Source organism: Perca flavescens, chromosome 4 (assembly GCF_004354835.1).
Source record: "Perca flavescens isolate YP-PL-M2 chromosome 4, PFLA_1.0, whole genome shotgun sequence".
Taxonomy (NCBI): Eukaryota; Metazoa; Chordata; class Actinopteri; order Perciformes; family Percidae; genus Perca; species Perca flavescens.
Genome location: NC_041334.1, coordinates 26,331,889 through 26,359,305, shown reverse-complemented (window position 1 = coordinate 26,359,305; position 27,417 = coordinate 26,331,889). Strand labels below are relative to the sequence as shown.

The following is a 27,417-nucleotide window of genomic DNA, read 5'->3' as shown; positions in this document are numbered from 1 at the left end:
GCCTGTCATTGCTTGAAACTAGGCTGATGAGAGCGGTGAGAGGGAAATAAAAACAGTAAAGTTGTGGGGTGTAAAACCAAAACAATGAACTGAAAGACACCAAAAAGCTCCATAGAGCTGAGGAAAACTGTGAGATGGAAATTATTTGGGCCAACTGATCAATTGTTAAAATATTGATTAGTGCAGCTTTAAAAATTATGTATAAGTTACAAAAATGTTGTGCTTCTCTAATTCTGACACGAACCACACGAAAAACCTCATAATTGGTATTGAATTTTACAGAAATAAGATTATGGAGCTGTTACATAAAATGTCATGTGCAGAAACAGATATTAACTAAGAAAAGCCAGAGGGATAAGCACCATAGAAAACTTGTCTGTACTCCTGCACCTAGAGCAGGATGTAAACACTGCTGATCCAAAAACACCAAGACAGACAACAATAGGACGAGAGCGACTTTGTAGAATCAGGCCAGATAAGCACATCTAATATGCGATCAAACCATTTCCTTCTCCTGGTGGAAGTCTCTGAGAGAATGAGATAAAACAGCAGGTCAGTGAGTTTTTCCATAAACTGGATGACTGAATAACGCTGGCTACAGATTAGGTCGACCTGGTTTTTAAATCCACGCAGAAACAACAACAGGATATTTGACAAAGGCAACCAGAGAGTAATTTCCCCTCATCGTCAGTGATCACGACAACAAACTGCTGACATAGAGATAACAGCGTTTTGACTTGGGATTTGCACATGGACAGATTGGTGAGTTCTCGGATGTGTTTGGGGAAAAACCGTTGGCAATGACAGTCATTTTTGCATTAGTCTAACATTGTTTCATTAGGAAAACCCTACATATTATACCTTTAACCTTCACTGTATTTGGGTAGCAAAAGAAATCTTGGACATGGATATCTCTAAACATGGGTAAATAAACCCCAAACTATCCTCATTGCTAGATACCAGCCAGTAAGGGAAAGGTGTTTTTTGTAATTTGGGTGAACTAACCTTTTAAATTGTGATGTTACTACTTCTACTTCTACATACAAATTGGGATACACTTTTCACCGCTGTGTGAAGTAAGACTGATGTACCTGCATGCTGGGATGGCGGCAGCCCATTGGCTGTCTGGCGGGTGTGTCTTACCTCTGTGTACAAACTGAGCTGCTCGGGGGGAGAAAGTGGAGGGAGAGCTGTTTGAGGTCTCGCAGCACAGGGATTAGAAAGCTTGAGAGAGATAGAAGACAAATCAAAGCAAAAGAATGTCAGAGAAGGAGAAATTTATGAATGTACACAAATGTGCAAGGGAGCGTTGCTGCACACTCACCACTTTCAAGGCTGGGCTGTGGTGTGGTGGATGCAGAGAGGGCAGGGAGGTGTTGCAAGAGAGCAGGCAGGGCTTCTGGCGTCGGTCCATGGATGCAGAGGAGTGAGGTCGCAGGCCAGATGCTGACGCAGTTGGAGACTTCATGTTCCTGCCCAGGCTGTTTGATTTGCTTTCCCTGCGTTGGTACTCTATTGGAGACTGAAGGGCTCCAGTGGACAGGAAGAGATGTCACATTACTTAAAACGCACCAAACTCTTAAATCTGCGGTTTTATTGAAGAAACACTAAGCTCTGGTACCATTAAGGAAGTTCCTCTGACTCTCCAAAATCTGGACCACGTCATCAAACCAAGCTTGCTGTATTTCCAGAGATGATGCCTGCATGATGAAGCGCGTCACACTGCCATTAGTCCCGCGGGAGGTCAGAACCAGAGAGCATAGATCATTCTCAGAGTGCTCCTCCACGCCCAAACAGCTGACCTGAAGCACACAGGAGACTTGTTGAACATTAAAAAAAAACACTAAACCAAAGATGTTTTAAAACGCAGTGTCATTCGCACCTTGATGCTGTTCTTAAAAGTGTACCCTGGCAAAGAGAAGCCCTTTTTCTTATCAATTGGCTCACTGAAGATGACCAGCTGCTCAAACAGAAAGACCCTCCTCTCCTTCGCTTTGGACGGTAAGCCGCTTTCCTGCTCGCTGACAGAGAAGGTATCCTGCTGGAGCAACTTCCCCTGAGCCGTTATTTTCCCCTGAAACAGTGTGTTCGCCACAAACATTGTCATAGACTGTAAGTCACCCTGGATATGCATTTCATCTGTGATGATGGACAGGAAATAATCAGTATCTCACCTCAAAACCTTGGAGCCTGCCCACATTCATCATATCATTACAGCGTTTTGGCACAAAACACATCACCTCCACCGCCCCCTGATGAGAGAAATTGGATGGAGGAGAATCAGTTGAAGTCAAAACACAATTTTGTGTTATACAGACTCACAATAGTACTTTACACATTCAATTGCCAGTTCATTAGATACACCTAGCTGAAACTACTGCAGTCTAATACAACATCCTAATTTAAAGACGTTTGAAAGAACAGTTCAACAAAAATTGAACCAGGACTGTTGTATTAGACTGCATTAGTTTAGCTACTGTAGGTGTACCTAATAAACTGGCAGCTCACTGTATATGTATTCACATTAAGTAATGAGCTCATACCTGCAGCTCCTCAACATCCCTTCCAGCTTTGCTGTAGTACTTCAGGAAGTCCTGGGGTTTACCAGTCAAAGAGAGGTTTATGTAGAGTTTTAATAATTTTCAATAAAAAGGAAACAATACCCTCATAATAAAAAGCAAAAGAGGATACGCTACTTGGATGCGACCGTGATGTGAAGAGCCTTTTATTATAGCGTCTACATGATTATAAATAAGACAAAGGCTATTGACTGCACACAGGTCTTCCTCAGAATTCGTGGGAAGACCGAAGCAGTTTGCCTTTTCAATTCCTCTCTTGCGGACATTGATTATATCTTTAATGTTGTGTAACAGTGCCATGCATGCAGATACACAATCATGTTAAACTGCAAACCTTCAGCAGTAGCTGATACTTCATGATCCTCTGAACAGGTTTGATAAGCAGATCATTGAGCTGCAGCCTGTGACCCAACTGCTGCCTGAGATCCTGTTAGGTCACAGAAAAACAGAGAAAGTGTCCTCAGTAAAAAAAATAAAAATCATTAAATAGCTCCAATAAAATTGACAGTAGTACAACAGTTTACTCACCTCAAAGTAGGTCTCAATGTACTCAGAGACAATGTGTTCTGATTTTGGTTTGTTCTGACAGTAAACCACATACATGTGAAGACGCCGTTCCTGGAAAAAAAAGAATTAAAAAGAGAGAGAGAGAGCTCACGTTACAATTATTCCAAATAATCTGTGTGTGAGGGACAGTGACGAACGGACAGAGGAAGAATTAAGCCTCTGAGCTACTCTGACTCTTAGTTTCCTCTCAGTTTTCTTGTGTTCCCATTCCCCTCATGAGTTTTTTTTGGGGGGGTTTGTTAAACCAGTGCATGACCTTTGCTTCATTAAATAGTTCCAGTGGCTGACAAAGAATGGTTTAATTTGCCGTGGATTAATTGGCGTGCTACACTACACGGAGTGAAGTGGATAGAGGAGCTGAGCTGGAAAAGCTGCACCAAATCAAAATATTTTTCAGATTTTTCTCCAGTAGTTTATTTTTCTGCTGTAACGACACTATATACTGATACCGATATGTACAATGCCAATAAAATGTATATACTACCCTTTTTATATGTTTTACAACATTGAATTTCCCTGATTTTAAATTGGCTAATAATACGCTTAGTGTTTGTGATAAGGTGAAATACCTTGGTCATTTTATCACTGATAAAATGACAGATGATGAAGATATTTACAGGCAATGTCGCATGATGTATGCACAAGCCAATAGTCTCTTACGTAAATTTAGGGCATGTACAGCTGGTGTAAAGATATCTCTGTTCAAAGCATATTGCACACCGTTGTATACTGCGCACTTGTGGTCAAACTATAAAAAGGCAAGTCTTTTAAAATTGAAAGTAGCATATAATGACGCAATGAGAATATTACTCACAAGACCAAGATGGTGTAGTGCAAGTGAGATGTTTGTGGTTGCAAGAGTGAGAACCTTTCATGCTGTTTTAAGAAACCTAATGTTTAAATTCATGTGTCGGCTTGATGGGTCACAAAATGAAATAATAATGGGCTTAACTGACATACGTCTAAGCACTACACGCTACCAATCCCGTATGTGGAAACACTGGTATAATTGTCTCCTGGTAGAACAATAATTTTCTTTTTAAATTTGTTTGTTTTTATATTTATTACATGTGTAAGTAGGTGTGTATACATTTGCGTTTATGGATATATATTTATGTATTGTTGTGGGTGATTTGGACCTTGAGTCTGTAATAAAGTTTGATGATGATGATGATGATGATTGAATCCACGTGATCAGTATGTTTCAATTTATTCTCTTGTATATGTTTGTAATTCCTTCCATTCTCAATTTGTAGAGATCTGTTTTCACTTTGATATTAAATAGTTTTCTCAAAGTTCAGTTTTAACAACATAACATCATGACTTCGCATAAACATACACGCCACTTTCTAAAGCCAAGTGGTGAGGTAATGTAAGTCAATGGAGGCCAAACAGCATTGATAAACACGCTAAAAAGCGATTATGCCTCTTGATAACACACCGAAAATGGAATACAAATTGGCGTGTCATACATACGCCACTTCATGAGATCAGTCTGGTTTTAAACAGCCACATATAAAATACTTCAAGGAGGGTGTGAATACTTTTTATAGATCTCGGAGATCTGTAATTCCAGCTCATTTTCACACATTGCGCGGTTTCTGCAGAGCTTCTTTAACACTGATTGTCAGCTTTGAGAGCTGATGATTGCAAAACTGTTTATTCTGCAGCTGCATCTGCAGATGCAAGATCAAGACACATATGGATGGTGGTAACTCACTGATGTAGACTCACATGTTTGATGAAGAGTTGGGCCAGGCGGTCAGGATCACCCACACATTTCTCCAGCTCTCCCAGCAAATAACTGTGTGAAACAAAGCAGAGAAAGTCAGGCAGGAACAGTCATTCCCACACACACACACAGGGTTAATATTTTAACCGAAAATTAGATGAATCAGATACCGGGAAAAGACCCATTTCCTGGGAATAGCCTTTTTTTTTTTAAACCCAAGTAATGTATCAATATCATTCAAATATGCGTTCCCAAATCCCAAACTGACATTTTTATATATTATTTGTATCATTATTAAGGCAAAAGAACACAAATAAACACAAAAAGTTTATGTCCATCATCAATTGTCTTCTTAAAATCTAGGCAACTCTTATAAAACCAATATTTTACAGAACTTCATTATAACGAAAATCGAAATCTACTAAAGTAAACCATTGAATGATTCCTAAACCATTCTGTTAAACGAAATCCATTCTGTGACTGTTGAGATTTGTAAGCGGCTGCAAATGGGAATAATCACTCGAAGTAAACCAAATATTTCTTTATTAGGGCAGGGCAGGCATTTCTCTTTAAAACACATACAAGTTCAACAAAATTAAAGAAAACGACCCACTTAAATGTACAACTGTGCACTGCAAAAAGACAGGGCCATAGCCTATGTAAAAACTGAATTGGGGGGAAAACAATGCCTAAACACAATATCAGCGTTGCATTGAACTTGTGACAACTTAGGCTACATATTTCTTTTAGTTTACAATGCATTCTCACCCTGCCTTTCTTTCTTTTTCTTCTGGAAGTGTGCTTTCAACAAGCAGAGAGCGTAGATAGACTCTGCGCTCAGGCGGTTTCGGATTTTCGTGATAAATTGGCCGCAGATAGAAAAACGCTCTCTCCGCCTCCACGGATGTAGCCTACTGCTGCGTAATGAATTTAGTGAGCCTTTATTACTGTTGCTACGGTACGGCTCCGTCGCCTGCATCAACGTTACCGTAGGCGTATGACAACAATAGACGCACACTCCTTGCGGTTTTTTTATTTTATTTTATTTCCCGTCATAACCTTTCCCGGGAATCGGGAAATAGTCTTAATTCCCGGGAATTAAACCCTAGCGCGCGCCCGCGCACACACACACACACACACACACACACGAAACAAACAGCCAGGGGACGTGACACACGCTGAACCACTATAAGAGATTGTTCAAATTCAGAGGAACTGAGAGAGGGAGGAGAGAGAGAGAGAGAGAGAGAGAGAGAGAGAGAGAGAGATGGGGGAGGGGTGCTCTGACTCACTTCTTATGCCAGTCGTAGATCTGTTGGATGTTTCCAAACACAATCCTATCCTTCCCTTTTAGGTCCTCTGGAACTACCTGATTGGCCATGGTGCCCATGTAGCCCTATACACACACACACACACACACACACACACACACACACACACACACACACACACACACACACACACACACACACACACAGAGACACATGTCACTAATCAAATCAGAGATTTGGAGAGTCAGTTTAAGACGTGAATGTTGCAGAGTGTTATTGATAAAGGGAGCTTGGTAATGTCTAAATGTCATAAGCAGATTATTTAGGCTACTAAAGACTGGAAAAGAGACATACCTGCACTATGAGTCCAAGATCTTCCACATACAACCTTTCTGTCTCTATCAGCTCTGTCAGCACATATCTGAGATAGAGATTTTGAAAACGGCAAACAAAGGACATTAAGAAATAGAAATGTACATTTTGGCAAAATAGCCAAATTTTGGAAATATGCTTATTCGCGTTCTTGCTGATAGTTATGCCTAGTCCACATGTACATGGGTATTTTTGTAAACAGTGTTTTCCTGTCTTCGTTCTCAAAGAAAATCCCATCCACACAAGCACTGTTTTGAAAATATCTCTGTCCAAAACGAAAGTGGTATCAATCTTCTTATCTAACTTTATGCAATAAAGTGAATAAAAAAAAAAAAAAAAAAAAAAGTTTCCCCAAAATGTCAAACTACTCCGTTAATGTAGAGGTCAACACTTACATGCTCTTTTCTAAGGCAATGTTTCTCTCCTCTTCGCTGTCCACCGTAGCAGACCACTGGCTGGCTGAGTCATCAGTCACAGTGCAGCCATCTTCCCCTTGGAGAGTGTGGATACTGGACTTTTGACTCTAAAACACACAAACAAGACAGTACAGCTTTTGGTAAGCATCACTGTAACATATTATGTGAGAGGAGACAGGCAGATCCTGTTGTGTAGGGCAGTGACCCAGTGAAAAGTAAATTTTCTCAAGTACAGTTCTGAAGTATAATTTTGAGGTACTTTACTTAGTATTTCCATTTATTCCACTACATTTATTTGATAGCTATAATTACTAGGTACTCTTCAGATTAACATTTTTATTAGAGTTGCTATCAGTTTTACTAATGAAAGATTTGCCCTGTAAACCTCTTAGATGGTTTTTATTTTGAGGTTAAGAGGTAAAGTCATCCATTATTTAACAAGTAAAGCAACAAACTGAAATCATAAAGCTCCATCTATAGCAGCCCCTGACCCAGCCAGCACACATCTGAAGAAATATATACTGTAAAGATGACAGGGTCCTGATTCTGGGGAACACATCAGTAGAACAATTGTTTGCTCCACTCTGCTCCCCCCAAATCCCAAGTAACCTGAGAGTAATAATAACTTTTTAATGTCTCTTCTTGCTGCTCAGAAGACTGCTGGGCAGAGACATTTGGAAAAGTAGAATGTGGCCTGACAGATGATGGTGAATAATAAGCAACATTTTGTACAATTTGTCCAGTCAGCTAATAAAGGTTGGGGTAATTGACCACAGTATGGAAAGTTGTTATATAACAACTATCACTCCGCACTTAAAAGCAGTATAATCTAATGTGAATCTGACTGCAATCCTCTTGACAAACTGTAGTCTCACCACATGTTGTGCTCTGCCTCGGTGCACTAGATGATAATCCTTCTGCTGTTTATTTTCCTCATTCTTTTTTGCTCTCTCACTCTGTCTGAGTCGACTGTTCCTCGTCTTTACCCAGCACACATCCTGCCTATGACAAACATCTCAGACTTATTCAAACTCCATGTCCACTCTGGTTCTGATCAACTAGTCAGAAGCCATTAAAAATAAGCTTAGCTTGCTTGTTGCTCTAAATGTTTCATTTTCATTCATTTTATGCCGAGAGTTGGATTAGAAGATTGATACCACTCTCATGTCTCTGGGGTTGTAACTGGAGCCAGCATCTGGTTAGCTTAGCTTAGCTTAACGACTGGAAAGCCTGGCTCTGTCAACAAAATCTGCCTACCAGCACCTCTGAAGCTCACCAATTAACATGTTATATCTCTTTGTTTAATCCGTTAAATGACAATTTACACTTTACAATGGGTTATGTGTCGAGGTATGTGCCAGAGACTCCAGGAAGTTACTACTCCCAGGCAATAAATAGTCAGTCATATAACTCCTTGTTAAAGAGTGACTTGTCATTTTTACACTTCGGTTTTTGTAGAGATTAGACAGAGCCAGGCTAGCTGTTTCCTTTTTCTAAGCTAAACTGACTGGCCACTTGGTGTAGCTTTATATTTACCATACAGACGTGAGATTGGTGTTAATCTTCTCACCTGACTCTCGGCAAGAAAGCAAATAAGCATATTTCCCAAAATGTCAATTTTTTCATTTATAGAGATGATTAGGCTTCTATTTACCCTGACCTGGGCAGGACAACACTGAAGGGTTAAGAAGCTGAAGTAAACATAAAGCTGCAGGGCTCTATATGTCCCAAAGGGCCATTGGACTGAGAAAGGCTGAAAGTGAGGTCAGTCATTTATCAAGCAGAACAATGTGAAACAATGCTACAGGAACTGGACCAGTTGACGGCCAAGGAAGGAAGGAGACCAAGAACTACAAGTTCATGTCGAGCTGTATGTGTAGGTAAACCCGTTCCAATCCTACAGCCAACGGCAGTATTTATGTTCACATTTATGTTCACATACGGCCGGTGACCCTGGAGCTCCCCTAGGCTAATTAGCTCTCTATTGCTCAGGCTTCTTGGGTGTCATGACAGTACCCTCCTCACCCCCAACCCTGATCCTGTTTCAGTCTTTTACAGACTGCTTTGCTAGTTAAGTACTTCCAGATGCCGTCTAGAAAAGCCCACAGGATTGATTCCACTACAGAGGGCCTTTCAAATAGTATTCACTACAGTGTAGCGTTATCAGAAAATAGTCGTAAGTGCTTGTGTGTTTGTGTGTGTGCATAAACACAAAATATGCAGCAAAAGTATATGCTATTCGCTTAGCACAGTTGGTGGAAGTCGAATGATGTGTGCAAATAAAAAGCCTTTCACATGCTAATACAACTAAATTGAATTGAATTGAACTGAACAGGATGTAGAGAGATGTGCACGTTCATAATTCATAGATGCAGTGAGAGTTGTATCGACATTTAGGTGTATGTGTTTCTGTCATTTATACATTATTAACTCATGAGACCTGCATTACTTAAGGGGTTGATGATGAGAGAGGTTCTACTGAAAGTATTACAATAACTGTAAGGGGGGTGAAGAATCCAGTGGTGGGAGCACTTTTGACTTTTAGTTTGCATTATTTATTGTTCATTTGTTTCTCTCAACTACTTTGTATTTTTATTGTCCCATCAGAAAAAAAATATTAATTTTATACACTGTGTAATTTCATACCATTGCAGTAATAACCTGTCCTATATGTTTCCCAACTTTCTTTGCACCGCAAACTATTTTCATTACGTTCTTGTAGACCGGATGACCAAGGTAAAAAAAAAACAACTAACTTTTTCTACTTTCTTTGTTCATATGATTCAGTTTTCTAGTTCTTTAGTTCTTATATTCTAATACATCTTCATTTCAGGATTTATCAATCTTCAATCAATTAATCAATCAATCAATCAGCTTCACTGACAACTGTACTTTATCTGCTGAGACAGACCTGTGTGTCTGTGCCTTGCAGGAGGTCAGATAAGTAGCTGTGACAGGGCGGCTGTGTAGGAGAAGGAGTTGCTGGACTCAACAGACTGTCTTTCAACACCTGTACAACACAAACACAACAACCGTTACAAACAAGAACATATAATGTTTCCTCAGGAGGTATGAATGTATCCGTCTGTCTTTAGGTCTCACCGTGTCTCCTGACGAGAGGATGGTGTAGTTGTTGTGCGGTTCCAGAGGCCTCGGCTGAGTTTCATTGTGGGAAAAGAGCAATGGCGGTTGCCTCCTGTCTGACCTGCACATCTGCTTCTCGACTTTTCCCGCTCCTCCTCTGGCATCAGAGCTCAGCTTGCGGACGGGATTGGTGAGCCATTTCTTGAGGGCACTGACAGGGTGCCGTGATCCTCCAGACGAGGAGTGTGAGCAGGGGCTGGAACTGCCTGAGGCCTGGTGGGGCACAGGGCCCATTGATGGGGTGATACTGACTGCACTGCCTGCCACAGAGTAAGACTCTGCTGTAGAGAGAAAAAAAGAAAGACAGAAAAGGATTGGGTTAACATACAGCAGCTAATTGTGGGGTACATCCTCTCAGGTCAGACGCTGCAGACAGATTTCTGCACAAAAATGTTGGTCAATTTCCTGTGTTAAGCCCTAACTGTAACTTTAGTAGCTGCAGCTACTGTACCAACCGGTCCTAAATCATTATAAACACATCTGTTCTCACGAGGAAGGACTCATAAGTTTAAACAGAATTTATATAATGCATTTGTTAGACATTGTCTAAAAAAGAAAGTGCATTTAAACCAAAAATGTAATGACACCAACCAAAGGTCTATCACTGCGCTTTATACAGTCTATGGCTTTTACTAAGCTGTGTAAGAAGCAATACTGGACAATGGGCAGTACTGGATAATAGAGGCAGTTAAAATAAATCTAAACTGAACATGGAAAGTCTTCTTTTTAATGCATTGACACAAACATAATTTGCATTTGCAGAGGTGCACCTCATGTTGTGAGATGCAGACAACATGACATGAGTCGGCATTTTTTATTTATTTAAAAAGAACACAATGCTGCCTGAACCTACATAGGAGATGGATATTGAACCACCAACCTCTCAACAATAAGATTTAAAGAATGCAAACTGGAATGATTTTTTTTCCTGTCCTCAGTCACAACTAAACACGTCACATATGTAATGAACTGCCCTCATTCTACAACTTAGGCTGGACCAACACTGGCACTGACACCCTTTTACGCCAAAGCTGGATTTTTTTTTACAGCTTTAAGTCTCTTGACTATGGAAATTGGTACCTAATCCTCTACCACACTGTTTAATCAAGCACCCTAACATTAACATTTCACTCTGTTCTGCTGATCGTAGCAAAGTGGAATCTTTCAGGAGCCTCATTTTGCCGTTTTGGACTCCTACCAGAAGCCACTATTCCCTGTCAGCACATTTATGTAAGTTGTAATTATAATAACAAGCTTTCAAGAAGGCAGTGGAAATCTGGGTCAGCCATTTGCCAAAACTGCCTGATACTGCAATTAAACAAGATGCCATATTGACAGTGAAATACTAAATAATGGGTTTTTCTTCCAGCTTCATTTCAGTTCTCCTTTTATTTCACGGGGACCAGCAAATCTTCAATAATTGCAATAAAATACACAAATATTTAGTTTCAGTTTATTGTTCACAACATTGGTGATGATCATGTGTGATGATTTTTTTTTTCAAATACGTACTGTATAGTTATAATGCTAATATAAAAATAAAAGAGTCTACAGCCATGTTAGCGGCTATGTGAAGCTCCATTACCAGTGCTTTGAGCTAAAAGCTAACATTATCAAAATGGCAATGCTTAACAAGCTGATGTTAAGCAGGTGTAATGTTTAGCATGTTCACCATTTTAGTCGAGCGTGGGTAACATTTGGTACTTAGCATTAAACACAAAGTACAGCATTAGTTTTGCAGATGTTAAGTTATAAACTTATAAAGTACTGGACAAACTCAAGTTATATAAGTACCGAATAACTCATAGCAACGGCCCCGGTGCTTCCTTTCTAGCACCCTGGCATAAGCTTTCCCAGGGAAGCTAAGCAGTGTGATACCCCAATAATTGGAGCGCACCCTCAGGTCCCCCTTTTTAGAAATGGGAACCACCACCCCAGTCTGCCGGGCATTGTCCCTGACCTCTGTGCAACATAGAAGATGTGTGTCAGCCAAGACAGACCAACAACATCCCTGCAATTAACCATAAACTGTCAGAAAGGCTGTAATTTGACAATAAAATTACTTTCTGACACCATATCCTAAACTATGTGACTCAAATAAGACCATACCAGAACAAATTCTTAAGAATCAGGTTGGTGCAAACATCCACATGCCCACATACATACACACACATACTGTATGTCACGTTGAGCAGAGGCAGACATCTGGTCTCCTTGTTTTTCATCTATCCAGATCAGATCATACAAGACCATTAACAACCACCTTACCATCTGTTGAAATGATGCAAAAAGTGCACCTTACTGCAGGGTTTTTGACAAACACGTCAGCCTTTCCTATGAACTGACCCTTAATGGTGCGTAATGGTCATTGTGACATCCAAACCACTGCAGAGCTTAGCGACTCAGCTTGTCATGTTTGTTTGAGGCACTTGTTATGTGTCATTTTCCCACAGAGCAACAGCTGGCCCACCATCCGGTCCGCGGGGAGTGTCAGCAGTCAGCCTGCAAGCATGCATGCTGTGAATGCATCCTCGCATGCAGGCTTTATGGACATCCAAATTATATTAAACATTGTCCTCTTGTATAAACGTTCTGTCCATGAAAATAGTAAATACTGGATGTTAAATTTTAAGAAAAACATTTTCTATGACCATTCACATCTATCACTGGGGCAGATTTGTGTAACTTGTCATGGAGCTGGTTTCATGTGCCACACAAATTCCCTACGGCATAGAGATTAATGGCTGGATTAAGGTTGGGTGGGGTTTGATTCTCTTGGCTACCCCATTGGCTCAGACAACACATCTACCCAAATGGAAAGAGATGGCAGTAAATGGGACCAAAATATTAGTGAAGGATCAGTCTCTCCAACAGTAATGAAGGGTCAGTCTCTCCAACAGTAATCCTGTCTGTTGGATTATTACCTGCCTGGCAGCTCGGTGTCAGCAAATTGCACTACACTGTGGCTCACAACAGTTTCATATGCGAGAGTGGAATTAACAGACCAATAATAAAGCTGTGATGACAGTGTGCAGGAGTTCACTTCTGACACATCTATTCTAGACATGCAGGTGCGGAGAGATATACGTTTCTTAACTGTTACCTTTAAAACAATCCCGTTAAAGCTTGTTGTAGTCGTCAAAACCACAGCCAGCAATGTCTTTCTGACTAAAAAGTGACTTAGTATAATCTGCTCTCTCTGAGTATGCTAATTTTTAATTTTCACCGTAGTATGATTTAAAATTTTAGGTTCTTTAATAGTAAAGTGGCAGTTTGTCTGTTTGAGTAAAATGTTGTAGTAGTCCATCATCAATACGATGTGAGATGTAATATAATCTGTAATTTGTACAATCTCTGAATTTATGGGTAATTAGTATCCACTTAAATGCTACTTTTGAATGACAACCAAAACGTTTGACTTTGGTTTTCACAGTATTGTTAAAGGCAAGGTGGTATATTTACTGTTACAGCTACAATACAAAATCCTTCCATAAAAATAAACCTACAATATTTTATAATTTTAGGTGTATAAAGAGAAGAAACATTAGAGAAGAGATTACATGACAAGAATATATATTGTATTTGTGGTGAGTGCTGCTTCCATGACTGACTTTACATCATGGAAGTCTCTCTCCCTCTCTCTATTAAAGCAGATGGCTAGGAGACAGTTAACTACATCTTCCCCCACTAAACCCCATATATGGTCATGGTCAGCAACAGCAGGAATTATTGAGATGCTTCTCAAGCTTCAAACATAATAATGACACTTCACCAAGTCTAAGCATGACTAAAGCTTTACACATGTTACGTGCCAGGCCTTCATTTGTGTGTGTATGGCAGCTGAATATGTTTGTGCTTCATATTCTGTGCGTGCTTATCAGTGCTGATGTATGAAATTGTCTTTATTGGAATCAAATAGTCATTTTGGGGTTAAAAGGCCTGCTTCACTTCCTGTTGGAATACTGCCAAGAAAAATACTTTCAGTCCAAACCACTGTCACTAAAACTACAAATCAGTCACTTTCATGTCGTCTGCATCCACTCACTCCTAAACAGAGTTGATTCACAGTTTATCAATCCAGGAAAGTGATAGATTAATAGAGTTTAAAATGCACACGAACATCAATGTGTCATCTTCTTTGCTCCACATTATACTAATAAGTGGTTTCACTCCTAAACATGAGGATGGACTTTTAACATGTAGGAAAATGCTACTTTACAGTTACTGTCACCCTTTTAAAAGCCTCAGGAAACGGGTTGGTCACATACAAATGCAGAATGGAGCTCAGGGTTAAAGCAGAATGTGATCAGCTGATCTCCCTGTGCATCAACTACTCACCTTTACACAGAGTATCTATCCCACTCCCACTCCACACATTCAAATGCTCCTGCTAACAGCTTCTACTTATCAGTCATTGGACTGTACCTTAATTAACTTTAAAACATTCGATCAGTTTTGCTGTCGCTAACTGCTAAGGCTACTTGATACCCACTGGCCAGCTACCACAGCTGCATCATAAAATGGTTCAGTAAGTAATATCAGACTGAGATACACCAGGCACTAGAACACACATTTCATCATCTATATTGCCATATGTCTACAGGTATCAATATAAGTGTATAAGTGTTTGTTCACTTTTTTTGCTCTTTGCTCTTAGCGTCTGTGACCTGAGCCATTATAAGGGTGATTGTATTTGCTGGTAAACGGGAATATTTCTGATTAATGTCCCTTCACATCCTGTGTGTTGACAACTGACCCAGTTACAGTTTTCACAGTGTTGCAGGACATCTACTCCTCATGCCACCACATTCTTTTTCCCACAGCGCTGCAGGCTGCTGATGTGGCTTCTCATTCGTACATTGTCGCCATCCCTCATAGTTTTTGTTTGCTGCTAAACAAAAACCTCTCGGGCTCCTATGAAAACAGCTGCCTGCTGTGACTGGAAACGATCTCCACACCAAAACAATGAGCTGAAAGATGCTAAAATCTCTGTAGAGCTGAGGGGAACTGCAGAGTTGGGTTATATTCTCTGTGAGTTAATTTCCACTAAAAACACTTTCAAATAAGTGATCATTTGATCTATTGTTGATATAAAAAAAAACATTTGATTATAGCAGCAGTTTCTATTATTTTAGTTTACATTTTAATGTTTTGCTCTATAGTCCCTGTTTGATGCATTATGTAAAGCACTTTGAATTGCCTTTGCTTTAGAAATAAATTTGAGGAGGAGAAGACTGAGTTCTCAGTGTCTGACACTTTAGACACATTAGACTCATGTCTTAGTGTCTAATTGTGTGCTTTAATGATCAGGCAGTCCTGTGGTTCAGCGACAGTAATCAAAAAAACACAACCAACAAGTGCAAGATGGCTGAGCCTACAGATAAACTTCTGTATATGTAGGTGATCAGTGGTACTAAACACTGTTGTCCTTGTTAGTCATCATATTTACTTCTTCACATACTGGCAATGATGATTTCACACACACTGGTGGACTAATGGACTGTTAGTCATGGCAGTTTCTGAGGCACAGTGATGCATGTGTTATGAGACAGTGAGACTGTTGGCAGGACTTTTAAGTAGATAGTAATAAGTAAGCAATTCTATCTTATTAGATAAGTAGATAAGTATGTTCAACCAAACATACTTTATCTGGAGGCGTTTCCCTGCCTTTATAAATAAATGTTGGACAATGTGCTAAACGAAATAAAACACTTAATGAGAGAGATTGCACAATGAACGAGTTATAAGAAGGAAGTCTTCAGGGGAGATAGAGGGAGACCAAAAAGCCCCAAAAAAACAAAGGAGAAAGCCCTAAACCAAACAAGAACACTTGAAAATGTAAGAAAAGGGCTCTGCAACAAAAGTATTCCTGCAACCACAATAATAGAAAAAGTATGAAAGAAGAGAAAAACTGATTAGATGAAAAAAGACCTTGGCTGTAACTAGGCTTTCTATAAACACAAAGCAAACTCACCCACAGACTCACAAACACACAGAATGGGTATTTTTAGAGTCAGATGGAAAGAAAACACCTTGTATAGCAGCAATACTGAGAGAAAGAAAAGTCTCTGTGATGTTCTATTCAACGTTGCGATCAAAGGTGAGAAAGCAAGGCAACTAAATCTCAAGGCTGTTTTTATTTTTTTATATATTTAACACAACTATTTGCAGGGCCTGTCAGAGTAGCGCAGCTCAGAGAAGAGCTGTTCTGTAATCACTGCCAGAGCAACTAGAACAACAGAGGTTTTTAAGGGTCGGGGCAGTAATGGGACGTGTTTATGTGGGTCTACCTATGTGCATGTCCAAAGGTTTGTGTACGTCCAGCTGCCTTTGCTCTGAAGCAGATTCACTGTATTGTAGGGGTACAAAACCTAAGAAAATCCCACTGTTTTTATCTGCCATCAAAAATCCATCTTATATGAAAACTAACACTACACAGGAACAAAGGCATAAAAGAGAAAAGTCTTTACTAATGTAAGCTAATGTTTCATTTTTTACGCCGTCACATATGGAGCCCCAAAATTAACATTTACTCAATGTAGTAAAAAGTCAACAGACTTTTAAAAATATAACAATATTGTTGATTAAATAATTTTAAAAAGAGTGTAACAACAAATATAAGGCTTTCTTATTTCCCTTCAACCTCCAATCAGTTGATAATAAAAGAAGAAACTCTTGCTTTACCACAATTAGGGCAGAGTGCTTACATAAAAGGGAACAGTCAGGATAACACAATAAAGCCCTGCTATGTATGGCTTATTTCTATTGTGGTCTCAGGGGATGGGGAGTAATTATTTCCAGTCATGCAGATTGATGTATGACATATAAGTAACATCCAAGTGCATCTCCTACAGGACAAAACTTTGTATACAAGCAATTAAAATAGCTGTTTCATATAAGTAAAAACGTCACTCCATAGTCAAAGACCAACTACAGCATCTACGTACCTCTAAGTTGAACAAAGCAGCAGCCACATTTGCTGAGCAGTTTTCTGAACAGGTGCTGACACCCACACCCTCGCTGGTGGTGACCCCCTCTCATGATGATCCACTCCTGCTGCTAGACTCAAGACTATCAGAAGCAGACATCATGCTGGAGGGACATACACACACACACACACACACACACACACACACACACACACACACACACAAACACACAAACGCACACACACACACACACACACACTATTCCTTCGGTAATACAAGGAGGAGATGGGAGAAAAAGTGTACAGAGCGCTCCTCAGTCATAGTCCAAATCTGCATAGATACCCCTGAGACAAGACAAAAAAATTCTGTTTCTATCCCATGATTTGAAGAATAACAGCAAAAAAACACCAAAGAGACAGCACTCCTCCACTCTCAAGCCTCTCTGTGTGGTCAGATAGTGGCCAAAGACTATGAGATGGACCAAAAATAAGTGAGGGAGCGATAGAGAGGCAGGGAATGGGAGGGGCTGTGATGAGGGAGGGGGTGGTGGCTAACATGCTGCACTGCTATGCCAGCATCTGTTTCCCAGTCCCACCTCCTCTAATTCCTCTCCACTCCCTTTCTGCTCCCTCTCCCCTCTCTCCTCACACCTCCCTCATCAGCTTCTCTTCTCAGTGTTTGCTCTGTGGCTGTGGGACCTTTAGTACACTGACAAACATGGCTTTTTCATATGAAATAAGCAAACGGTTTGACTTTCTCTTCGCCCATACAACAAAGACAACAACAAATTTAAATGAAATGTTATTGCATGCATTTACACACTGTACATGCCTGCTGCAGATGTGCAAACATCTGCAGCAAGCAGTTAGTTTTTCTTCTTAATCTTTCTTTTTTGCTTGTGATACACTGGATAATCCCTTTTTATTTGAGCTAGCCACCAACAACAAATTAACAAATGCAAATTGTACTGAAGGGTTACCCAGACATACTGTAGTTTTAGAGAAAATTCAAAAATCATATATGTTATTTTAGAACAGGTAAAAAAAACTCCCCTCCTAATCAATAAGGCAGTCTCTTTTGTCACCACAGGTACCAAAGCATTTCCACTGCTGTGGAAAAACCAACATGTGGAAATATCCCACACACAGCAAACTGAGCTGGCAGGATGGAGGCAGACCAATTTAATCTCAAAGCCAAGATTAAGCATTCACGACTAGATGATCTTCTGAGCGCAGCTGTCCAGGCTCGTGGCAGCCGGCAGTGTGATTCAAGGAGATTTATGCATAAACTCATACAAACCCAAACATGGATAAAGTCAGTGAAGAAGAAAAAAAGACAGGAAGAGAAGAATCTGTCTCTAACACAGCTGCTGTGTCTTACACATATTTTAGACAACTTGACACACGCACGCACGCATGCACGCACACGCGCACACACACAGAGATAAGCACACATTCGCGTCACTAGACCAACACAACCCTGGAATCTCAATCCGCTGAGGACAGATTACAGCTATAAAAATATCAAAATGCTCTTGCTCTTTTGGCCGTCGAGTTAAGCCTTTAAAAACTGTGCTGACACATGATCCATGTGAGCTGTAAAGCACTGATCTCTCCACAATGTAGGATTATTTTATCTGAATGCTTGTGTATATGTGCATGCACACTACTAATTAGCCAATATTTAATCATCAGGATAAAGTAGTGTGTGCTTTTTGTTTGTTGTTGCATTTAGTATTTAAAATCAGAAATGGTATCTATGATGTTTTGTGTGCAAAGTGAAACATTTTCAAAGTCTGATGGTAACGCTGCTCTTCCTTTTCATCAGATAGCTCCACACTATGGGTGATATAAGAGGTGCACACAACAGTAAACAACCATATTTCTTCAAAGTCACTGAAGACATGAGTACAGCAGATAGAGCCATGGTTACCTTTGCATCCTGCAGCCACACTGGACTTCCTGGCACACTTGAATTGCGTCTGGATGTCCTGATTGTTTTCATCCGATAACAGTTTCTCCGGGCTGGTGTGTGAAACCTTACACAAAAGACAGATTAAACAAGTTAAAGTTAAAGCAAAGCCATTAAGCCTAGATTTCGGGACAGCCAAAAGCCTGGGTCAGTAGACCTCAGTGATCTCACCGTGGCCAGGGGATACAAAAGTTCAGAAATATAAAGAGGGACCAGTCTGTGTACAGTAGTGCTTCTTAAGTAATCCAAAGAATTTAAAAAAATCAATTCTACATTTTATAGGTAACCAATAGATTAGCCAACCCTATGTCAAGTATTAGTTAAAAGACTATAGGCGTAACAGAACAGAAAGAGTGATTGAGCTAATTATACCACTTTTCCACTCTATTTCACCTCTCTCTCCACCCCTCTCTCTTTCCTACTTCTGCATCAGCTTAAGTGGTTTCTAATCTTATCTGAGGAATTTCCCTGAGAGGACTAAACTGATGGGGAGAGTACAGGACAACATGAAATCCACAGCCAAATAAGTCTGATTCTGTCTGAAAGCTAACTCCATTTTAAAAGTGACTTGTAATCTATAAAATACTTAAAAACCAGGGCCCGTATTTAACAAGCCTCTGAGAATTACTCGCAAGAACACTGCTAGGAATTGACTTAAGACAAAAAAAATTCTTGGCTCAAAGCTGCGCTTTAAAGTTAGTTATCAAGCATCTCAGTCGTAATTTAAGTGAAGTGTAGGACTATATCTTAAGTGTCAGTCTTAGCGATGATTCGGGACACTTTGCTGTACCACAAATGGGATTTTGGATGACAACATAAGCATGGATCAATCACTAGATAGATTTCCTTATTTAAGAATATTCTCAAATAAATTCACATTAAATGGTGAAATTCCTAAGAGGAGTTTACATTTAACACACATTTGACAGTAATGATTTTTCAAAAGAATACATTATGATATACACATTGGAAATGAAAGATAAACCCGTTCTCCACCATGTCTTAATTACAAATTTCAAACCGGTGTGCTGTTTACTGACCTGCCTATAGCCTAGATTGTAAGATATTGTATGCCTGCTCTGTCCAAATGATACCGAATGATTAACTGCTCGTCGTCAAACATTTCAAAAACATTCTTCCTCTACTGAAAGATTGCCGTATGTCTCTGTCTCCTCAATGCTATCTCAAGCCCCAACTGGCAACTCCTAACCACTTGAGAGCCCTCTGGAGCTGTCTGTCTTAAACAACTGGGAGAGTGAAAGTGATTCTTAGCTTTAAGAAATTTGATAACTTGCTTTTATACTTAAGTTTGAAAGTACGAGTAAATTTCATGTATTCACACCAATTAAATGGCACTTTGGCCACATAAACAGTAGCAAAATTGTGTCAGCACATGACAAGAGCACTATTACAGTTTTACATGAAAGAATATTGTCAATAAAAAAGACCTACACTTTATTAAACTGTATAGAGGGAAATATTTGACTAAAGCAAGCTTAAGATCTGACATAAACAAAAGCATACAGAATCTTCTTACTTTCAGGTGTGTTCTTCTACTTACTCCATTACATTTCACACAATTACAGCATGTATGTGAATAATAAAGAGGAGCCCAAGTTGATATATGCTAGCTTTTAGCATTGAGATTTGTTATTTCCATCACCTCACTTGTACCAAAGACACTCACTTTATCAACCCTGTATCCTAGAAGTTGTTCAGTCCTCCTATGCACTTTGCCAGTCTTCATTTTGCATCGCTTTCTCTTCCGTTTTTCCGAATGTGGCGTCCTTTCTGTTCACCTAAATATTTTCAAATGTAGTCTTCTCCCCTCATTTAAGCATCCATGCCCGTTCCTTTGATTTTCATTTAATCAAAAGACAGAAAACAAGTTGAAAAGCTTCAGAAGAAGTCGTTCTGCCTGACGTCCAACACAAGGATAAAAGTAGACAATCTATGCTTTGCTTCAGGTATTTTTCTCCTCCAGGCAGATGAGGACAACTGCTCAATTATAGTGGGATAAGAGATGGGGCAATCTGTCTAGGCAGGTCCAGCCACGTCCCACAGGTCCCACAATTTCAGCCTGTGATCATTCCCAAAGCAGGAGTGTTAACTAACTCAAATATCTTCAGAAAAACTTAAAGTGCTTCATTATTGTTATTGAGTAGATCATACTGCCTATATGATTCCCTTGTTTTATTTTTATTATTCCTGTTTCATTAATTTACAGCTGTTATTCCAGTTTCTACACTCTGCACTACAAGTCCTGCAGTAAGACCAAAAATATATTCAAATCCTCTGAGAATTCACTTTATATAGCGTAGATGCATTTCAGATTTAAATTATGTTTATGCAGTTTGAACATTCCTAATATTTAGGACACATGTATAACGGCTCATCAGTTTCACTCTGTTATGACCAAATTATAAAGTCTGAGATTAGAGCCTGTGAACTGGGTGAGAGATCCCCATCCTGTGGTAAATCTGAGAAACATCACTCAGCCTCAAGCCGAATGCCACTGCTGTTCTGTGAAATGACTTTTGTTGCCATTTTAACTATTGAGTCTGGAATCTGTCCCATCTGTTCAGAGCAGGTCGGTCACCCCTGATGGGATTTGATCATCCGTTAGTCAGTCTTAACTATTCATTATATTCCTCTGGCTTAAGCAGCTTACAGTCGACATTTAAGACATTTACAATTGGATTAATTACTTATTTAGGGACGGAATACAAAACACTGTATGTGGTGTATGTGCTTTGATAGGGGATTTTTAGCATAAATTCATATTTATTCATATTTCATAGAAGATGACGTGTGATTGTTATTCAAGTTTTCTATCCATGTTCTTCTGTTTATGTTCTCATTTGTTTTTTGAGTTTCCCATCTTGATTTGTTCCCTTTCATCAAATGTACCTGTGATTTTTCAAAAAGGGTATCAAAATTAAGACAAAAAGAGAGGAAAAATGGCATCTAACTTCAAGAAACTCTCCTTAGTCTAGCCAGATAAAAAACAAACAAGTATAAGCACGTAGTAGGGGCAACGCTGGTAACCCTTTCCATAAGCTGGTGTAAGTAGGATGAGCTAAGGACAGGAGCTGAGAAGCTGCAAAGACTCCTCCTCTCAGTTTTATAACATTGCGACAATATGTGGGATGGAAATGGGTAAAGTCCCTCTATTTACAGGCCCAGGAGGAAACTGTGATCTGTCGGCTGCTCTGAAAATACAGCAGGAGTGTTGGAGGAAGTCAGAAGTCATCCAACAAGAAGTCCAGAGCTGTGACATATGTGGATACATCTACATTTACAGCTGATTGATTACACTTTATGGTGAGTGTGTATAATTTGTGTTGATACATCAGTTAGTTTGATCAAAGTGATAGTTCTTACATTCTGTACTGATGAAGGATGCTAAAGCTCTGCCTGTGAGTTTTCCCTTCTTTACTTTGGTTTCAAGAACTTTGGTTGCACATTGGTCTGTGACATAAAAAATTTAGCAGGAGAAGTGCTTTCTTGTGCTATGAAAATAACTGGAAAACCACTGCCTGTGATCCACTTTAGACATTTTGAATATTCCCAAATTGCAATTCTGTTGCTTTGATTTCAGTGTTAGGAACACTTGAGTATAAGTGTAAACATGTGCATGTGATTAAATACATGCTACATTTCAGTATACATTTGTTGAAATAGTCATGTTGGCTTCACAAAGCAGTAATAGAGCCAAAGCATGTGTGACTGAGGTTATTCTGAGGTGGGTTGTTCCTCATTTAGCCCTCCTGTTAGTTTAGCAGGGCTTTCAGATGCTGATCCAGTTACTCAACAGTAAAGGCACACTGAGCTCATACAACCACACCCACTCCATGACTCACAGATAACACACTCATAATGCCTGAGTGACAGACTCATGTTTTCACTTTGTCAATCTGGCAATAAGCAAACTTTTGCTCTTTCAGCGTGGCAGATCTGAAGCCTTTTATATACAGCATCTTGTCATGTTGTGAACAGCCTTGAAGAGATGATTTTAACTTGGCATTACGTTAATTACAGAGAGCTTTCCAGGGAGGAAACAAATTCATCCTTTCTGAGTTTCCATCTCTAGAGCACACATGATTGCACCTGTGTTGCTATAGACAACATCCAGTAGTTTCTGACGACTAGGTTCTATTTTGGATTTTCTTGTAGATGTAGCCAAAGGACACAGCACCGTATCACCTGTTCTACCGTTGAAAGATGGCCACTGCAGCGAAGGACCCACACCTGGGCTCAGGCCCTGATGAGGACGACATGTCTCTGTCGGGGGACGAGTCCGATTCAGACAGCATCCTCTCTGATGACTCGGTGCTTCCAGACTACACGCCGGAGATAACAGACGGGCATGCAGCATTAACACTGTATCGAGCATGTGCTCGTAATGAATCCGTCGCTCTGCGGAAAGTTCTGGAGAGAGGGGTTACAAAAGAGGAGGTCACAGAGCTGGACATCAATGGCTGGGTGAGAGTTTCATTCATAATGGTGATAATTCAGCACATGTAAATCATAGCTCATAATGTCTAAAACACTCCCATGGTCATTGATCCTTACCGTTGACTATTACCAACAGAATGGCTTGATGGTGGCTTGCTGCAAAGGTTTCGTGGACATTGTATATGGGCTTCACACCTGTCCCTTTATAGACATAAATCATCAGGACAATGACGGCAACACTGCTCTGATGATTGCATCCCAAGCAGGTAAGTCGTACCTACACAACAAACATTGCCAAAACAAAACAAAGATCAAGTTCAGAGGATAAAACAGTAAACTACAACACAATTATGGTGTAAACAGACAGTAGCAAATATCATATACAGTACGATGTGACTTATATAGACTGAAAATTTTGATCCAAACAGCCGGCTTTCAAATGTTACATTTTCTGACGCACTGCTCATCTCTGTTTTTATCTGCAGGTCATATCAACACAGTCATGTATCTCCTAAACTACTATCCTGGTATAGACACTGAAATAAAGGATTGTCGAGGTTTTACAGCCCTCATCAAAGCTGCTATGACCGGCCGCAATGACGTCGTGGCTGCCCTTGTTATGGCTGGTATGTTGTTTTTTTTAGTGTTTGTTTGCTTGATTTTTTATTTTTTTATTTATTTCATTTATTGTTATTAGTCTTAGTCATTATTGCATAATGTATGCACTTTCTGGAAAATTATATATTATGACCTTGCTGGCATCATTCTAATATATCACAAAAATGAGACCTGAAGAGGTAATTTTATATTGGTTATATATTAGTTTATATATTAAATGTTTATATATTCATATATTTATATGTTACAACACTCTCAAACCTATTGCATATTTACATAGACATATACAATAATATTCAGTTGACTGAACTCTCAAGTCTCCAGGCATTCAAAGGCCCAACTTTTACAAACACAATTTTTTGTATTGTCTTCATCCACCAAACAACCTTTGACTTTTGACAATGTTGCACTCATACAGGAGCTACTGTTCTCTGATATTATCAGATCTTTTTTAAACACACCTGACAGTAGCTCATTAACCAGGACTCTTACAGCTCTAAATAAACAGTTACAGCACTGGTGATTAGAATAGCTGAGCCCACAGTTTATCTGTCCATATTTGAAGTCAGCTAACTCCTTTCGCGAGTGAGTGTGCCAGTAACGCCGTACCGGTTAAAGGGATCATTCTGAGGACATTATTGCATCTTAACACACCCTCCAGTAACCTCGACTTAGTAGTATTGCAGGCTGGTTGTAGATTAGCCACTTGCAGAGTTATTTGAAGACTGCACATGTTTCCAATCTAAAATCTCTGCTAGTCATAAATCTTTGTTTAACATTGCAGTGGGGCTGCAAATAATGATTATTTTCTTGATTGAATGTATATATTTTTTTCTCTGTTAGTTGGTCAATCCTTTAGTCCGTGAAATGTTTAAAAGCACAGGAAAAAAATTACATTCACAATTTCTCAGAGCCCACAGTGATGTCCTCCATTTGCTTGTTTTGATTGATAGAATAATCGTACAGCTCTGCATTGCAGCTAGCACTGGACGATATGATCTGCATCATAGATGTTCTTATGATTTCTTTGCTCTACCATCTTTATTTCCAGGGGCTGACTTACATGCAGTAGACTCCACAAAAGGAAAATGTGCTCGGGACTGGGCGCTGAAAACAGGTCGCTATGAGACCCTTTGTCATCTCCGCCGCCTTAATAAGCGGCCAAAAGCTGTGCAGTTCTGTGAGAGTTATATCCCTGAGTGGCCTGAGCTCAAGGAGAGGGTAGCCAAGGCCACAGCTGGGAAAAGCACCACAGAAAAAATCACCCAGCGGATCAAAAACAGATTCGGATTCAGATTTCCTCATGACCCCGAGGACAACGGAGCCTTGGACCACATGGTGCGCATGACCACCAGTGTCCACAGTCCCCTCATTTCAACTGGATGCCGTCCACTCTGCCCTACAAGCCCTCCTGAAGTGGGGAAGAGGCGCATGGCTGTGCCAGAGCTGATGAAGAAACACACAGATAAGGAATTAGAAGAGAGCTCAGTGTGTCACAGCAACGGCTCAGTATCAAACATCAATCTCACAGTTCACTCTGCAGAGTCAATCTCTACAACGTGCTGTGTGGAGACTGGGCGGCGAGGCAGCATCCTCTCATTGGCTTCCACTAAAGTTACTACTGCATTCATTCCACGCAGTATGGCGAGAAGGAACAGCATATTCCCCTCTGGCTGCATCCCCAAGATCGACATCAGCAGGCCTTCAGATGCAACGCCAAAGAAAGAAAAGAAGAAGAAGAAGAAGGAAAAGGGTTTCCTGGAACCACCCAAATGGAGATACAAGGAGATCAAGGATGACAAAAAGAAGGAGAAAAAGAAAGCTGAGAAAGAAAAAGAGAAAAAGGAGAAAAGTAAAGAAAAAGACAAGAAGGCCAAAAACTGAGAATTTGAAAAAAAAGGGGTGTTCTGCTGTACGAATCATCCCTTTTTAAAACAAAATGCTTTTCGTGTACAACTCAGGGCTTGAAACTTCCAAACCAAATATCTTGGAAATATTCAACAAATATAGAACCTATGCCCTAAAGGGGAAATAGGTAAGAGAGATTTCTTTTCTTCCTAAAATTGAACGACAGAGGACTTCAAACGAGCACTGCAGAGCCTCTTTGGGAGGAGTTTGAAGCTTTTAGCCTCTAATTTGTGTTGAGACAAGTATATTTTGAGTTAGGATAGAAACAAAGTTTATTTTTCCATAAATATATACAAAATGTATAAAATCCCATTTTTGTATTTAAAAAAGGCTTTTTTATGATTATGATACAATGCATAAAAAACATATTTACTGATTCAGTTTCACAGGTGCTAAATCATTTCTGGGATCTACCTCATCATTCACATAAAGACCAGGCATTCAGGCACAAACTGTATAGTACCTGCATATCTGTTGTATGTAAATATAGAAACACATAGCTACGTCATAGCTCATTTGTGTTGTTATGTAATATTGTTTTATGTGTTGTGTATTTTTGTAAATAGCTAGCCAAAAACCAATTGTAAATACCATACAGTATGGCAAACATGCATCACAATGTGTTTATTAAAGGTAATTCTAGTTTATATTGCCATTTTCTGCTGATAACATATTCATATATATCCTGATTTTATTAACTCTAATTATAAATTACAAATAAATATAGGACAGTGAAGGTTTCAATTCAATCAATTTATTTATTCATTGGTGTTGCACTAGTCAATATTTTTATATTAACAATGGATTGAATGATGTTATGTGATGAACCCACAAGGAGTTACCACCAAATTCAGCACGTATAACATTTAACAGCTAAAGAGCCAGATATATTTCTCAGGGCTTTGTGGAGAACAAACCAGAGCTGAAAGAAAAGTGAATGTTGGATTTTCCCATGAATGCTAATAAACTTTATAAGGTGATAATACCTGTATGTCCATGTTGTATTTTCAGTTTGTTCTGCTGCCCTGATTGACCAAAAATAAATTGGAGATTGCAGAATTAATGTTCAAAGGCTGAAGGCAGTTCAGACCAAAGACCATAACTGAAGACAACAATCCCCTGTCATAGAGTATGATGCATCAAATTTGCAGAAACAGCCTTTCCTCCATTCATCTAATAAATTTGGGGATGATCTTACAGCCTAATGACAAGGAAAGTTAGCTAGGACTTGGTGTTGACAAAAGGCCATTTGTGAGAGACCTTTTTGACCTGATATGTATGCACAGGCGTAACGTATGGATCAAAACTGGACTTTTTCTTAAGTTTTTGTTCCATTTCAATGTTTTTGCCGCTTTTTAAAAACGTTTTTCTTGCTTTTTTCAGACTTCCCTAGACAGTTGGAGATCTCAACCCCCAATGTTGAACCCAAAGTTACGCCCTTGTATGTACAAG

At 39.6% G+C, this 27,417-nt stretch overlaps 2 protein-coding genes across 7 annotated transcripts in view; one reads left to right on the top strand and one right to left on the bottom strand.

Moving 5' to 3' along the window:
- The window catches only part of arhgef25b (Rho guanine nucleotide exchange factor (GEF) 25b), a 30,356-nt gene that overhangs the window by 1,986 nt on the left and 953 nt on the right, over positions 1-27,417 (bottom strand). For 2 of the 6 annotated variants that reach the window (XM_028574826.1, XM_028574828.1), the window contains exons 3-20: positions 23,557-23,716; positions 23,188-23,412; positions 20,669-20,834; positions 18,943-19,048; positions 10,040-10,362; positions 9,849-9,947; positions 6,917-7,044; positions 6,504-6,570; positions 6,171-6,274; positions 4,881-4,950; positions 3,108-3,197; positions 2,914-3,006; positions 2,544-2,594; positions 2,175-2,252; positions 1,883-2,074; positions 1,622-1,802; positions 1,325-1,530; positions 1,144-1,224 (exon numbers count right to left, since the gene is read on the bottom strand). In XM_028574826.1, coding sequence (XP_028430627.1) covers positions 1,144-1,224; positions 1,325-1,530; positions 1,622-1,802; positions 1,883-2,074; positions 2,175-2,252; positions 2,544-2,594; positions 2,914-3,006; positions 3,108-3,197; positions 4,881-4,950; positions 6,171-6,274; positions 6,504-6,570; positions 6,917-7,044; positions 9,849-9,947; positions 10,040-10,362; positions 18,943-19,048; positions 20,669-20,728 — 1,929 coding nt within the window. In that variant the 5' untranslated portion in view covers positions 20,729-20,834; positions 23,188-23,412; positions 23,557-23,716. Of the gene's footprint in view, positions 1-1,143; positions 1,225-1,324; positions 1,531-1,621; positions 1,803-1,882; positions 2,075-2,174; positions 2,253-2,543; positions 2,595-2,913; positions 3,007-3,107; positions 3,198-4,880; positions 4,951-6,170; positions 6,275-6,503; positions 6,571-6,916; positions 7,045-9,848; positions 9,948-10,039; positions 10,363-17,028; positions 17,529-18,942; positions 19,049-20,668; positions 20,835-23,187; positions 23,413-23,556; positions 23,717-25,120; positions 25,295-27,417 lie in introns of those variants that run through there. The other 4 variants (XM_028574827.1, XM_028574829.1, XM_028574831.1 and 1 more) reach the window with 4 other exon arrangements.
- On the top strand, positions 23,206-26,994 carry ankrd33ab (ankyrin repeat domain 33Ab). Its single transcript, XM_028575071.1, has 5 exons — positions 23,206-23,466; positions 23,576-23,705; positions 23,925-24,065; positions 25,109-25,878; positions 26,977-26,994. The coding sequence occupies exons 1-5, from the start codon at positions 23,206-23,208 to the stop codon at positions 26,992-26,994; spliced, it is 1,320 nt and encodes a 439-aa protein (XP_028430872.1).

Coding starts and splice junctions, on each gene's coding strand:
- ankrd33ab (XM_028575071.1), top strand. CDS start 23,206: ATGGCCACTGCAGCGAAGGACCCACACCTGGGCTCAGGCCCTGATGAG. Junction 23,467..23,575: donor AGCTGGACATCAATGGCTGG/GTGAGAGTTTCA, acceptor TATTACCAACAG/AATGGCTTGATGGTGGCTTG. Junction 24,066..25,108: donor GGCTGCCCTTGTTATGGCTG/GTATGTTGTTTT, acceptor CTTTATTTCCAG/GGGCTGACTTACATGCAGTA.